We start from the raw sequence: 15,714 nt of genomic DNA on the forward strand, positions 1-15,714 counted from the left end.
ACCGAGCTACAACAACAAATCATTTCAGAATATCACGACTCTTTGATGGAAGGTCATCCCGCAATCGCCAAAACCTTAGCCAAAGTAAAATGCAATTATTGGTGGCCCACTTGTCGTCAAGACGTCATCCGATATGTTCAGTCATGTGGAGTGTGTGCACAAAACAAGTCATTGAAGCAAAGAACAGCTGGCCTCCTGCAACCATTAGAAATACCTCAGGCACCATGGCACACACTCTCTCTCGATTTCATTACTGATTTACCTCCCAGCCAAGGGTTCAATACCATTTTAGTTGCAGTGGACCTATTTTCTAAAATGGCACACTTTATCCCTTTCAAAGGCCTTCCAGATGCTTCCCAGCTAGCAAAGGTGTTTTTAGAAAACATTATCAAACTGCATGGATTCCCTTCAATCCTGGCCTCTGATTGAGGGAGCCAATTTGTATCAAACTTCTGGAAAAAGTGCTGCGCTATAGCTCACATCGACATACAGCTATCCACCAGCCATCACCCCCAAACGGATGGTCAAACAAAGAGGACCAACCAGACTCTCGAACAATACCTGCGATGCATGCTGCATCAAGTTGAGGGAACCTGGAGAGATCTATTATGGATAGCCGAATATGCTTATAACAATTCTGTACATTCCAGTACTGGGCAAACACCCTTTTTCACCCTCTATGGCAGACATCTGCATACTTCCGAACTTGACAGCCCTCCCAGCCGCGAAATGCCGGCTGTAAAGACGCTTCATGCAAACATCACTCAGGCCTTTAAAAGGGCAACAGAACAATTAATCCAAGCCAAAAGTAAGCAAAAATGGTTTGCAGACCAACATCAAAAAAAGGCTCCTGACTATCAGATAGGAGACAAAGTTTGGCTAGCAACAAAATACATACCACTAAAGGGAACCCAAACTTTTCGTCCTCGCTATTTGGGGCCTTATCCTGTTCAAGCCATCATCAACCCGGCAGCAGTTAAACTAACATTGCCAGCTAACATGCAAATTCATCCAGTGTTCCACGTCTCACTGCTAAAACCAGTACAACCCGGTACACGAGTTAAACCACCACCTGAACCCATCATGATCGATAGAGAACCCGAACACGAAGTGAAAGAAATCCTAGATTCCAAATATACCAGATCGAAACTATACTATCTAGTTGATAGGAAGGGTTATGGCCCTCAAGACAGATTATGGGAACCTAGTGAGAACATTCATGTACCACGTCTAATTAGAACGTTTCATTGAAACTTTCCAGACAAGCCTGGACCAGGCAGGAGAATCACCTTAGGAGGGGCCTTGGGGGGGAGTGCTGTCACGACCCGTGACCCAGAACCCCACTGGCATGGTCACATGCCAGGTAGGGTTAGGGCTCGGGGTTCATTTGGGACCCCAAGGGCCTTGCATTTTCACCGGGGACTCTCCTTGAGTCAGTCCTGGCGCCTTTGGCGCCAGGCTCATATTTGGAATGGGACTTGAAGGAACTACATTTTATGTGGAGGCCTGCAGCCAACATGGAGGCACCCACACAGTCTAGTCCCTAAGAACCAGACTGTGCGGTGCAGTGTTTTAGGGTGTGGTAGCCCGGACTACTTTACCTGGACTAATTTACAGGGTAGGCTATATAAACCACACCCAAGCTAAAGAACGTGCTTTGCGTTATTCTGCAGCCAGCAGCGTAACGCTCACCGTGTTCAGAGACCAGCACCCGGCGTTCCTGGAATCGCGGACCTGCAGAGGAGACAAAAGAACATCATTAGCAGTTCCAGCTTACCTGCAGTCTTCCATCCTTCGATCCCAGCTGCTCGCGGTCTTCCATCCCGTTGGCAGCATCTTCGGGACATCGCGCTCGCACCGGAATGAGGCACCTGGGGAGGAGAGAAAAAGGGACAACGTTAAACAGGTTACTCACGGCAATCACAGCAGCAACCGAAATCTCCTCACCTGGCTGGGCCTATCTTGGCCGGTTCCGCTCCGGAAATCACTGCACGCCCAGAAAGACCATCGTAACCGGAAAAGGAATAAAGAATACAGGTTAGCCCAAAAAGGCATTAGCGTGCCGCACCTCGCGCTGAACCTACCTTTCTTCATACGCTCCGCGCCCATAAATCCCGGCAGGAGCCGAACCCAAGCAGCGCACCCAGCGAACCTCTGCATACCTAAGGAGGAAACAATCAGGGAAAGACATTAATAGCCCGAAAGAAAGCAAAGGCCCTCAAAGACTACTATAATCGAACTTACCTCTTTAAAGACAGTTGAATGGGTTGGCATCAGTGAAGTTAACTCGGTCGCTTCAACCCGCAGAAACTACGCGCCCCTGCGCAGAAAGCAGGACGGAGAGCACGCCAGACATCATAACAAGGCCCACCTGCCATAGAAGACATCATCCCGAATTGAGTACATCTGGGGGGAATCCGGCAACCAGGGCATACAGGCGTACCCGTGGATATCAGGTGAGCGTAACAGACACCAGCATCTGCACGACGTTCAGGGCAAGTTGAGGCAGAGACATAGTGAGCGAGAAACTGAGACCGGACCCGAACGCTGAATTGAGTGGCAACGTGAGCAGTGAGGAAACAGAGCTCCGAGCCCTGAAACTGATATAGGATATAGGATTCGAGTCGGCGGGCTACAATGTATCAAGTACTCTTTGCAAAGGGCGCGACCGTGGATACATTGTAAATCCAACGCTGGTACCCCTTATAACGAATAGCTATGGACGTGTGGAAGAGACGGATGACCTGATATGAAGAGAGGGCCTGCAGTTCCCTTTTTTTTTTCTTCTTCTTTTAAACTATTTGATTACCGGCGTGCGGCCCATACACAGTATTAAAGGGTGCTTACTAAACGTTAACAAGAATCATGAGACAACCCTGCGCATGGTAACTGCCAGTGCAATAGTGAAGGCGCACACACACACACGGCGCTGCAGGTGGTTTCTGACCCGGCAGTTCCATGTGAAGAAGGCTGTGTGAGAAACCCTAACGGCGAGTGGGGACCTACAACAGCAACTGAGACCAGACCAGGTCTGGGTGTGGATGTACAATTGAACTCTCTTGCTGATGCAGTAAGACCCACGATGGAGCGGCCCTAACTCAACCTGTTATCCAATGGAAATGGTTGGATGGTGTTGGTTGCAGGGAAGCCAGGATGAGTCTATCCCAATGAACTGTGCCGTCTGCTGCGGGATGGTGAGCCAGATTACATAGACCAGCGGGACGCGTATGCAGCTGAGAGCAGGCACGGGGGCACAGGTCTGGTAGTGCATTGGCCACGAAAAGGGAGGGCGCAGGAGCCAGAGAACACACTGGCAAAGCGGCGCCAGACCTGAATAGTGCAAGATGCTACGATGGGGGAGAGAGAAATGGGAACCCCAGGGGTTACACAATAACTGGCAGAACAGTGACATAAGACTAGTTCCACGCAAAGACGGGCACAACAAAGCCCCCACGAAGATATCAGTGGTCCGTATAGGGGAGAGGATACAAGGAACTGTTCCACGCCCCTGGAAGTAGAAAAAGATAACCAAGGAAGGGCCTAGCATCATTGCCCACCTGAGCAACGCAATGGCCAGACTTACACAACCCTCTGCTTAAACCCAATGATATTAACTGGCCATTGATGGTACCAGGTGCAAATAGGTGCGAGTACCTGGGCATCAAATAGCATTGAGCAAGAAGGAGAGGGGTTAATTGCTTAGGAGTGTGGGTTGTGCCCTAGCACTATTATGTAACACGAAAGGTGAAGGAGCTACATACCCTATTAATTTATCATTCAGCTGAGTATCTATAATGCGCTGAAGGTTTTGGGTTGTCTCCATGGAAGCCAAAAGAGGATGGAGACAAAACTGGTTCTATCCTGTCTTAGCTCTCAAAACCCCCATTAATGTTAGGGTTAGAGAATGGGTACTGAGTGATGTAAGTATTGGCAGCTATTTTAAGGACAGGAAGGCAAAGGGGATAGAGAAATTCTATGTTTCCCTGCCTACCTATGGGGCTATCCCTAGTCGGCGCTGGTGTGCCGCTTATCTAATAGTGGATAGATTATGGAAAAGGAAACATATTCTCATTTTTCTTTTTTCTTTCAACTTCAGTACCATTTTTTTTCATGCGTGAACGTATTCCAAACAGGACTTACCAGTTTGATACCTTACTCATATAGAATGTTAAAAATGTTAGATAGGATAGTTGTTGAACAGTACTGTGGCAACAAACCAGTTTTGTCTCCGATCCTCTTTTGGCTTCCACAGAGACAACTAAAAACCTTCAGCGCATCACAGATCCTCATCTGAATGATTAATTATCCGGGTGTATAGCCCCTTCCCCTTTCGTGTTACACATCAAATAGCAGTGCCTGGCAAATCACTAATACGTATACACATGCCAATACTGTTGGCTTTGCCAATGCTTGTTTTTAACAGGACTTCATTGAAGGACACGCATAGTGCTTATAAATCCAGTGGCTGAAGGCAGACCGGGGTTACAACTTCAATTAAGTCATTAACTCTCAGAAGACTGCTTTGAAAAACCTTGGTAGGCACTTCAAGTGCAAAGTTGCGAGCCAGGGGCGTTAGCATGGCCATTGGCAGTCAATGGGTGGACAAATAATCAAACAACACCCACAAGCTGTGTGTCCGTCCTCATATGCCATTTGTCTGTATCTGTACTCTAATTGAATAGTTTTGGCTTTGTCCAAACTAAAAATGTAACTAAACCACTAGGAATAGCATGAAACAATAAAAAAACTATGCGCAGAGCAAAGCCTTGCATGCAGAGAAAAGGAAAACCTCTAAAGAAGAACATTTCAAATGTTTGACTTTTTTTTTAAATACCAAAACGAACACCTTACAAAGGAGGATGCAGAAAAAATGAACTGGTCGTTTGTGTGCCATGTTCATTCTGAGCTGCTGATCATTCATTTTCAAGTGCCATCTTAAGGCTTACCTGCTCCATGTACAGAGTTCCTAACAAGCTGGAACAGAGGTAGACAATAGGACAAGAGACATTGAGGATTTTGCTCATAGGTAGAAGGGTGAGTCATTGGATTACCTTCCAGAGGCACTGCTCTATGCATGGCTTTATAATTTGAAAGAATTCTTTCACATCGTGCATTCGAAAACCAAAGTCACTGTGAAAAGCGCAGTGCCGGCCCCAGGTCTGCCAGAGCCCTGTGGGAAATGTGTGCGGCTAGCGTCTATTAAAGAATCAGGACGTCATTCAAAAATAGGCACTGTTTACATGACACTAGGCTGGAGGCAATGCGCCCTTATTGTGGGTGCGCCCTCTCAGCGCACCTTGAGCCGGCGCTGGAAAAGCGAATTAGAATTTGCTCACTGTACCCAATCAGAACTTACCTTTTCCCCTGTAACCGCCGTTCCCTACCCACACTCCCCCTTTTTCAAATGTACCATCACCATATGAACCGTTACACTGAAACAGTGGCAAAATGAACGTATACCCCCTTTCCTCTCCAATGCTTTTTACTACCAACAATATAGCCACATTATTAATGAAGTACTGCAGAGACCGACTGTTGTTAAATCCATCATTTTACTTGTAAGTATGCATTTGCATCTGTAAACAGAGCCTTTTTAAGGTACACCATATTGATATTGTTCATGTTTATCCAGGACAAGAATATATGAAGCGACAAACGGCTGCTGAAATAACATGATGATTCTTTGCACAACTGTGAACTTGCAGACGTGCACCATATGCATGCAACATCATCTCTTTAATTTAGGTATCTTGACACTAGCCGCCCCTCGCAGTTGTGTGACAGGTCTCCGAGCATTAGAGGATCCTGACGCATGGGCATCACTGCCCACTACAGAGCTGGCGACTGAGGGGGCGCCGACCCCGCCTAAGGGTTTCTTGCCCGTTGGTTTGTGTGCAATCTCCTGCTTCTCCAGTAGTGCGGCGAAGCTTTCTAGATTCTTGGCGTTCGTTTCTTGTGCTTTTATCATTTCTGATACCATTCCTCGGTTTAGCAAGACCAGATTGGACAGAGTAGCGTTCATCCTGTTTGAGTACATTTCGATTTGGCCAATGCCTTTTGCGATGGTTGTATGGAAGGAATTGGCTGCCTCCAGGTGCTGCGAGAGGTCGCGCAATACACTGGTCTGCTCGCGTATTATTTCATTCTGTTCTCCTATCAACTGACACTGACGCATTGAGTTCAACAATAGTTCCTGCTGCGTCCCATCTGAAGCTAAAACCTGCCTCTGCATGCTGGCCTGTTCCTCTTGTGCCCTGAGATGGAAAAGGGATCCGTGGGAGGAATGGGGCAGAAGACGGGGCAGCATCTTTACCTTTTTCATCTGTTGCGAGGCTTGCGTCCAGGACTGTCCCGCCGGTATTTGCGGAGGTTGTGTTAGGACATGTTGTGCAGCGGTACTGTCATCTGCAGGGCCACCTGTAGAGACCTGGCCAGGGTTGAGACCTTCTGCCTCCTCATGCTCCCCCACTTGGTCGGTGACTCTCAATGTCCGAAGCATTTCATCTAGAGAGCTCTGCTGAATGGTGTCCTGCCTCTTCATCTCTGGGTCATCTTCAACCCTACTTTGATCACCTTCTTTATCCTCATCAGGTATTGGGGGAAGTCCTACAAAAGGATGATATGCGCGGGTTACCATGAGTATTGGGCTCAGCATGTGTGATGATAAAGACATGACAATTTCTCATGAAGGCATCCCTACATAGCACAGCATGTCCCACCCTGCTGTTGTTGGTGCAATGGCGCATTTATCGAGCCCTTGTGATTGTTAACTGATGTAATAGACGTCAAAACCACTGAGGCCAGCTAAGAGCAGTATACTGCTTTTTGGTGACACAATCTGTTTGATAAACTAAACATATTCTGAGGACCCTTTCGATGAACTATGCATGCATCAGCTGCCTATGTGTTGCAGCATGGAGGTAGACTTGATAGGCATATTTTTATGTGCTTGTGGAAAGGGAAACCTTAAAGGAAACTGTGTAGGCAGCATTCACACATTCCTTGTGCTCGCTTCTATAGGGGAGCCAGTGTGATAGAGAGCTTTCAGTGTCAGCTTTCTTTATTCCTGCTTAAACTGCCATAGAAGAGGAGACCTTCCTAACTGACTCACATGTGATCTTCTCCCGCAGTTAACATGTGTATGTGTGATCAACGTTTTCCATCTTTCAAATATTTCTGCCCACAAAAAATGACTTGACTTAGGTGTATATTCAAACTACAGTTGTTTTGCACCAGAGATCACAAACAACTCTTGCTATTTGATCACAATTAATCTTATTTATGTATTACATTTTTATGGCACTTTTATCCAAACAAAATATTCTAAATTATAATTAGATTTCACACTAGTCTAATTTAAATTATTATACACATTCATTACATTATCGATGCAGGTATGCTAGGTCTTCAGCTAATGACCTATATGTACACCTATATATACAATAAATTACTGTTACATAAAATCAATCTGTGTAATTAATACCATACTCACACCAGTGATTCCCAATCAAAATGATAATTAAAATAAAATACATTCCAAAAGACTTTTGCTATTTTCTATGTGGTTCAAATTTGATCGAACACTAATGAACTAAGACATTAACATTTTTCTCTTAAAAAGAAACAAAATACAATTTTCACATATACATGGTGTTAATTCTTACACATAAACCAGTTATCAGTTCATAAATCTAATAATATTATCAGTATAACTGATTATTTAACACTCAAACAGAAAGTTCTTTCACAATGCTAGACATCCCATTATATCTCCAGTTATATCACTAGTAGTGCATACATATCAATAACATCTCAAAGATATGCACATTCATGCTAGATGTCCCGTAAAATTTTTGAAGATACTATTTAATCTCAACGTGCATCGGACATATCAAGACACCTTTCTTCAGCGGTGGCAAAGTCTAACTTACTTTCAGTTTCTATAGGATTAACAAAAAAAAAGACTATATGATTCAAGAATACCTAAACTCTAAAACTAGATAAAAATTATGAACAACAAACTCGCTAACCTTCTATTGGCGCCGGATCCTGAGTTGCAGGTATAGGACTCTATGGGGCACTAACAGCGCTATTGCCGCAGGAGGTTATAGCGCTGGAGTAATAGCGCCGCAAATGGGCGGAAAGTGGAGTTTTACCTCCAGCAAGAAGCTGGAGGTAAACCTTCTACTTTGCGCCCAAACTCTGGATTGGGAAGGAGCAGTAATGCAGCAGTAATACTGTTACCGCTGCATTTTTGCCACTCTGCCCAACCCCTGATGAGGCCCTTAGTCTAAATACTTTGCTATAGGTTCCATCAGACTTCTTGTCACATCTATAACTGGTCTACCAGCAGGTTGTGAAAGTGATTTGTGGATTTTAGGTAATATATAAAAACTGGCATAATAGGATAAGGGTTGATCAAACACGTACTTTTCGACTCAAAAATCCATTCATTATGCTAAGCCTCTTTCATGACCTCTTTAATCAAATCAACAACCGTATTTGTAGAATCAACTTACATTTTAATGTGAGTAGTAGTACCCTTAGGTGTCGATAAGATTCACTCTCATATTTGTGTTTCCATAATAAATATTGTGCCACATTTATTGGTTTAATAGTAATTTCTTTCATTTCAGATATATCTTTCAAGACTTTGAATTCATTCCTCACCATACTTTTTTATTTTGATGTACAAAAGCTCAAGTCTTTCAAATCATCCAAAAAAGATTTCTCAAAAGCATCTGCTATGTTGAACTGGCGGCATAAATGTGCCCTTTGGTCAAAACTCTTTATAAATACATCAATTGATGGAATCGATTCCATAGGTTCCAATGTCGCAAAGAATATTTTCACTTTCATTTCCTAATTAATTTAGAAATATTCACAAGTTCATGACATAAGTTAGAGTCATATGTTCGAAAAAATGAGAGGACTTTTTCCAATGTCTTCAGTTGGAATGTGTGAATGTAATTTGAGAAATATTAACTACTAAACCTTCTTCAATACCAGGGGTTTCCTAGGGGGATTTGTTCTTCCTCCTTCTTGTGACTTTGATTTTTTATCTAAAAAATTAACTTATGGAAATCGTAGGTTTCAAATTGTGCACTGCATCAGTTATAAATTTCAACAGCATAGGTTGGCACAATCCTTTCTAAACTAGTTTAATCAAATTCCTTATTAAATACATCTGAGGATGTAGTATTAGTCTGTTAATGTTAATGTTAAAGGTCATTTGTACCGCGCACTATCACCACTGGAGTGGTCCCCTGGCGCTCTGGCGGCTCTGAAAGAGGGGGGGATGGTGGGTTAGTGGGTGGAGGCTGGAAAAGTGCAAGATTGCAGTGATGTGCTGTTGGCAGCCTCAGCCCGGTGGTTCCGTCGGCTGGGCCTGGGGTGTATGCGGCCGGTAGTCGTCGTGTGCTGGTGTGCGAGTCTATGTGTTTTTTTGTTTTGTTGTTGCAGTGTAGTGAAGTTCGTGCGGTTTGCTGCGCTAGAGGTTTGTGGTTGTGTTTGGTTTGGAGTTTGAGAGATGTATGCAGAGAAGGAAATTGTTAATGGTATTCGTTAGTCATCTCTATCCTGGACTGAACCGGTTGGGCTCGTGTAATCTTACCCGACGGGATGCTTGTACACCCTGAGCCTCAGGAGGTACGTGCCTGATTTTCCATTCGAGGCCGTTTGAGGATCTAGCTGTCCCCTCCGCCCGCTCCCTTAATAAACCTTGCATGCTCCTCCCCCCCTCCACATGACTAGCACCGCTGCTAGTGTCCATACACCCGGTTGTGTGGTGATTGGTGGTATCTTGTCTGTTCCACAGCCTCGTGGGACCTAGTTGTGGCTGTAAGGGCGGTGGGGGATGGTTAGGGTTGGCTGGAGTAGTTGTATCCGTTTCTCTGGGTCTCGCGGGTGGACATGTCTGCAATGTTTTTATAGGGAGCATTGCTCACAGTTTCCTGCCATGTGTACACAATATAATTTTTATAATCGTACCTATCCCTTCTGAACTTTTGTAACTTTTTGGCTTCCAATTGCTTAGTATACGTTTCAAGTGTAGTATTCATTTCTTTTAAAGTAGCAGCCAGTTTTTCCTTTGTGAGTTGTTGTGATGAATTATTTTTCAATAATTGCATTTCATTTTCTATTTGGTGTAATCTGTTCCCTAATTCTTCAATTGTTAAAAGGATCAGGTCTAGAGAAGACTTGTTCAAGATTTGGTACACTTTTTGCTCAAAAAGGGGACTATTTTGACACAATACTAAATGTATATTGATTCTTAAACTTCTCGGATGCTTTGAGCTGTGAAATATTGACCTAACATACTCGCATGGAGTTTCTGACTGATTTCCTTTCTGATAAAGTATTCAAGTAGTTCAACAATTTCGTCAGGTCTTTCTCAGCTAGATACATTTTGTGTAGTTTTAATTAAGGATAAAATCCTTTCTGCCTCCTCACTGGTGCAAATCTAATCCACAAATCGCTTTCACAACCTCCAGGTAGGCCAATTATGGCTGCGACAGAAAGTTTGATGGCACCAATGGCACAATATTTAGACAACATTTTGCAACCCTGTATACAAACTACTGATAGATACCTTAGAGAAACACTACCAATGATCTACTTGTGACAATGGATGTAAATAGTCTTTATATATCAATCCCCCATTTGGAAGACTTAGAAGCACTTGAAACTACAACATGATGATTTTGGAGCGAAGAAGATCTTCCCTTTGACACTTACGAAGTTGATATTGAACAATATTGAACAATAACTTTTTCATGTGTCAAAATGACTTCTTTTTGCAAAATATCAAGAACAGCAATGGTGGCAGCTATTGAGCCTGCATATGCAAACATATTTATGTTTTGGTTTGAAAAACAGTATATTTTGTCAGCAAGTAATATATCGATGTTGTCTTTATTGTATGGACAGGTTTAGAACCTGACCTGATGGAATTTTTTGTATCTTTGAATGAAATTAATATTAAGTTCATGATGGAATATAGTCAACCTACAGTGACCTTCCTTGGTGTACAAGTAGGAAAAGCTGAAAATAAAGTTATGACTACAGTACATGTTAAAACAGCTGTCAAAATAATTTCTTACATGTACAAAGTCTTCACCAGGAGTTGATCGAAAATCTTCCTTACAGTCAATTTTTACACATTAAAAGGATAGTATCAAATCCTCAACATTTGGAGAAAGTTAATAACATTTTCGTGAATACATTTTGACTGAGGGGATATAAAGAATGTACTATTTATACACCCTTGCAGAAAGATTCAACAGATCAGAGACAGACATTATTGCAGAATAAGACTCAGAAAACTGAACCTAAATTGGTGTACATGACACACATTTTGTAACAGAGCATGAAAATCAAAAAGATCATTAAGAAACATGGGCACATTTTACAATTGGACAACCTTATGAAACATTTCATCTTAATCCACCAGTATTTGCATATAGGAAAAAAATCTCCTTAAGAGGAATGTTAGTGAGAGCAGATGAGAATGTCGAAATTCTAAAATCTAAAAAGAAATGAAACTTTCTATATTTGCATTGCAATCATATCATTAAAGGCAATAAAACACAACACCAACAAACTGGTAAAACAATTTATGTTAAAGATTTTGCAACATGTGATTCTTCAAACTTTGTGCATGCCATCAAATACCTCTGTGGCTTATACTATGTATGACTTACAACAAGGAATGTTGAAACACAGTGGTCCGAACATAAATCAAATGTACGAATAGGAAATATGAAATCTCCCGTAACTGTACATTTTGCAGAGAAAAGACACACTATATCCCAAATGCAGTTTACCATTTTAGAGTTGTTAAAATTACCCAAATGTGGGGGAAATTTGACAAAATGGCTAGCAAAGTGAGAAATGTTTGGGATACATGCACTCTCTGTATTCACACATAAGGGGTCTTAATGAATATTGGGATCTAGGTTGTTTTCTGTTATTTGAACATTGTTTTTATGGAGTATATAATTTAAGAACAGGACTGACTGAACCAAAACAATCAACCAACAACTAATACAACTTCCTAGAATATTGATGTATTTATCTGTATTTTTGGTTATACTCTATCCTGATGTACCTTGGGAAACATTGTGAACATTTGATGCTAAATGCCCTTTACATTATTTGAACTTCAGAGCTTATTATTGTATTATCATCTTTTTGTTCATTTTTTATTATAACTAGTATTCATTATTATGTATGTGATGTTAGTGATGTGTTGGACACTATAATTGGTTACACAGGTGGAAATCTTTGGAAAGTCATCATTCGCTATTCCACTATTACGTCATCTTGCTAGGACATTCGTATATTCATGCACATAATACAGTGAAGTACACGATTATACAATATGGCTGCTGTGAGGGTGCAGTAGTGAGAGATCGACACACAGGTGGCTTTTTTGTTGCTAGATGCTTTTATTCAAATTAATAGGGGAGTTGGCGCAATGCTTCACTTGCCCTAAGGCAAAGAGGGTTTCCCTGCCTCAACACAAATTTCAAATGGACCAGTCAAGATGTCAAAATAAAGATAAGTCTACTGTTGTGTGTCAAACCCCTAACTCTAGCTCTCACACTAACAACACAACATAAAGTGCAAAAGGAGAAACACAAAAACGGGGAGGGACAAGTTGAGGTGCGCTCAATTTACCCAAGATATTGGTAGTCCAATGCGGCAGAAACTGTACAGGAAGATCCCCCGGGTTATTCCAGCAGTCAATGACATGAAATAAAGTTTGTGCAGCTGTACTGTGCAGTGGACTCGGCATTCAAACGGATATATCCTTAGTAGTAAATTGAGAGTTCTAGTATCCTTAAGTAAGCAAAGTCCAATAATTTGGAAAGTGTTTTATTGTGGTGACCTACTATAATCCTCCCACGGTGCACCACCAGGGGGATTATTGGAATGTGTCCACACCACCATCGCCACAGGAGAAGGGTGTTACGCTCGCCTGGTATCCACGGGGGCGCCACACGATACTGGATGGAGGTCGAAGCGCTATTCCGGATCCCTCTCTGCTTGGTTATGTGCCAGATGTTGGGTAGCGCCTTAGGTTTTTGTGCGTTGAACTCTCCGTCCTGCGTCTCTGTGCAGGGGCGCGTGGTTGGTGCGGGCATTCCGTGGGCCTAGTTGCTTCACTGGTCCGTGTGCCCTTATTTCGGGTCCAGACCGGCTGTGACTCCAACTCTGCTTGCTGTCTTCCAGGTGAGTTGTAATGTCTTTTCTGTCTTTATTCTGTCTCTGGTGACCACAATAAAACACTTTCCATATTATTGGACTTTGCTTACTTAAGGATAGGATACTAGAACTGTCACAGGTTTCCCCCTTTCTCACCTGTCTTCGATGTTTGCTGGAATTCTTTGAAGGAGTCTTCTTGCTAGAACTGTCACATGTTTCCCCCTTTTTCACCTGTCTTCGATGTTTGCTGGAATTCTTTGAAGGAGTCTTCTTGCGTACGGTTCGGGTTTTGTACAACCCTGTGCGAGCGTCTTCGGGTTGCAGCGTGCGTTCAGCGTTCGAATCCAGGAATGCTTAGAATGTCAGGGAAATCCAGGAAATGAGGGATGGTGTACTCAGAGACGGGTACACTAAGTCTGGGATTCAAAATAGGATAAAGAGGAAGGAAATGATAGAGGAAGGAAAGCTAGGGCCCGGTAACCAGGAATCAAATGAGTTCAGCGAAGGCGAACTACGGAGCACACGTCTAGCCACTGCAAGCGGTAGTGTTGAGGTGCGCGGGGCCGAGGGGGCGTGGTCTCTTTATAGAACGTGATACGTCTGTTGTGGAGGCTGGTGGACAGCGTTCTATGTTAGACGGCCATGTTGAAAGTACTACGGAGTGCAAGCCCCGATGTGTTAGGGACCAGGAAGTCCAAAAGGGACGCGTCCTACGGTTCATGACAGCATGCCTCCTCCGAAAACCTGTCGTACCAGTTTTGCCCGGGTGTATGAGATGATACCTTCTGAGTAATCTGGGGGTATTTAGGTATGAGGTTGGTTCCCAAGTGCGTTCACTAGGAGGGTATCCTTTCCACTCAACCAGGTATTGAAGTTTACCTCGTTTGTACCTGGAGTCGCATATTCTGGATACTTCATATTCTAGTTAGTCATCAACAATTACGGGGTTAGGTCTGAGGGTCGTCCGAGAGGACTGGATGTATGGTTTTATTAAAGACGTGTGAAAAACTGTATGGTTCCTCTTCCAGGAGTCTGGTAGTTTGAGTCGGAAGGCCACTGGGTTTATGATTTCTTTTATGGAAAAGGGGCCATAATTCCGGGGAGCCAACTTATTCAGTCTTAGATGTCGGGGCAGTAGTTTCGAGGACAGCCAGACCTTATCACCTACTGCGTAAGAGGGTCCTGGTCTTCTTTTGGAGTCCGCATAATGCTTGGTACGATTCCGGGCTCTTTCTAAGTGCTCTTTGGCTTCTTTCTGTACTTTGATGAGGGTCTCGATCCAATTATCAACTGTAGGAACAGGTGTAGGGTGTGGGAGAACGGAAGGTAGCACTGAAGGGTGAAACCCTTGATTACAGAAAAAAGGGCTGGTCCTGAGCGCCGAATGATCCGAATTGTTGTAGGCGAACTCAGCCACAGGTATTAAGAGTGACCAATCGTCCTGGACTTTGGTAGTGAAGCAACGAAGATATTGTTCTAGGGTTTGATTCACATGTTCAGTAGCCCTATTAGTCTGTGGGTGATATCCTGAAGAGAGGGCGCGTTGAATCCCTAGTATTCGACAAAGGTGTTTCCAAAACTGAGAAATATATTGAGGTCCTCTGTCTGATATGATCTTGGAAGGAAGTCCATGAAGTCGGAATATGTGTTCCAGGAAGATTCCAGCAGTTCTGAGGAGGATGGTAGTTTATATAAGGGTGTAAAATGAGCCATGTGAGTGAATAAATCAATGGTGACCATGATAGTCGTGTATCCCCTGGAAGGTGGCAATTCCACCGTGAAGTCTGTAGCAATAATTTCCCAGGGCCTTGTTGGTAGCACGGGCTGCAGTAGGAGACCCGCCGGTCTCTGGTTATCATGTTTGTTTTGACTGCAGACTGCGCAGGCTTGGATGTACAGTTGTAAGTCAGTTTTCATTCTTGGCCACCAAAATTGTCTTTGTATTAGACGGAGGGTGTTGGTGACGCCACGATGTCCGGAGTGAAGGGTATCATGGCAGAGGTTTATGATCCTTTGCTGCAGTTTCTGTGTAGGGATGACTAGAGCATTATCCTTGAATAGATATCCGTCCTTTGTTCTCAGATTCCATCAATTCTTCCCTGAAAATTCCTTCGAAAGCTCAGAGGACTGGGTTTGTATTCGAATGTCTTCTAGGAGGCTGATTGCTTGTGCTACGAAAATCGTATGGGGAAACATCTGAGGGAATGACCGATCTTCAAAAGGTTCGTAGTCGGGACGTCGGGATAAAGCGTCAGCAATTATATTCTGTGTCCCAGGGACACGATGGATCTGGAACTGGTACTGGGCAAAAAAGAAGGCCCAACGGGCTTGAAGGCTATTTCTACATTCCAGAGCCTGTAATACTTGAACATTTCGATGGTCTGTGCGGACCTGGACAGGATGTTTCGCTCCTAGAAGTAGATGACGCCACTCTGTGAAGGCTTGGCGGATGGCTAACAGTTCCTTTTCTAAAACGGAATAATGGGTTTCGCTGGGAGTTAGAGT

The 15,714-nt window shown here is 43.5% G+C and overlaps 1 protein-coding gene across 1 annotated transcript in view; it reads right to left on the reverse strand.

The window, feature by feature from the left end:
• Positions 1-5,561: 5,561 nt before the first annotated feature.
• Positions 5,562-15,714, reverse strand: part of LOC138579841 (uncharacterized) — a 304,650-nt gene continuing 294,497 nt past the window's right edge. The window contains exon 3 of the mRNA XM_069650073.1: positions 5,562-6,606. Coding sequence (XP_069506174.1) covers positions 5,729-6,541 — 813 coding nt within the window. The 5' untranslated portion in view covers positions 6,542-6,606 and the 3' untranslated portion in view covers positions 5,562-5,728. The remainder of the gene's footprint in view (positions 6,607-15,714) is intronic.

This window comes from Ambystoma mexicanum, chromosome 3p (assembly GCF_040938575.1).
Source record: "Ambystoma mexicanum isolate Mex_15411 chromosome 3p, UKY_AmexF1_1, whole genome shotgun sequence".
Classification (NCBI taxonomy): Eukaryota; Metazoa; Chordata; class Amphibia; order Caudata; family Ambystomatidae; genus Ambystoma; species Ambystoma mexicanum.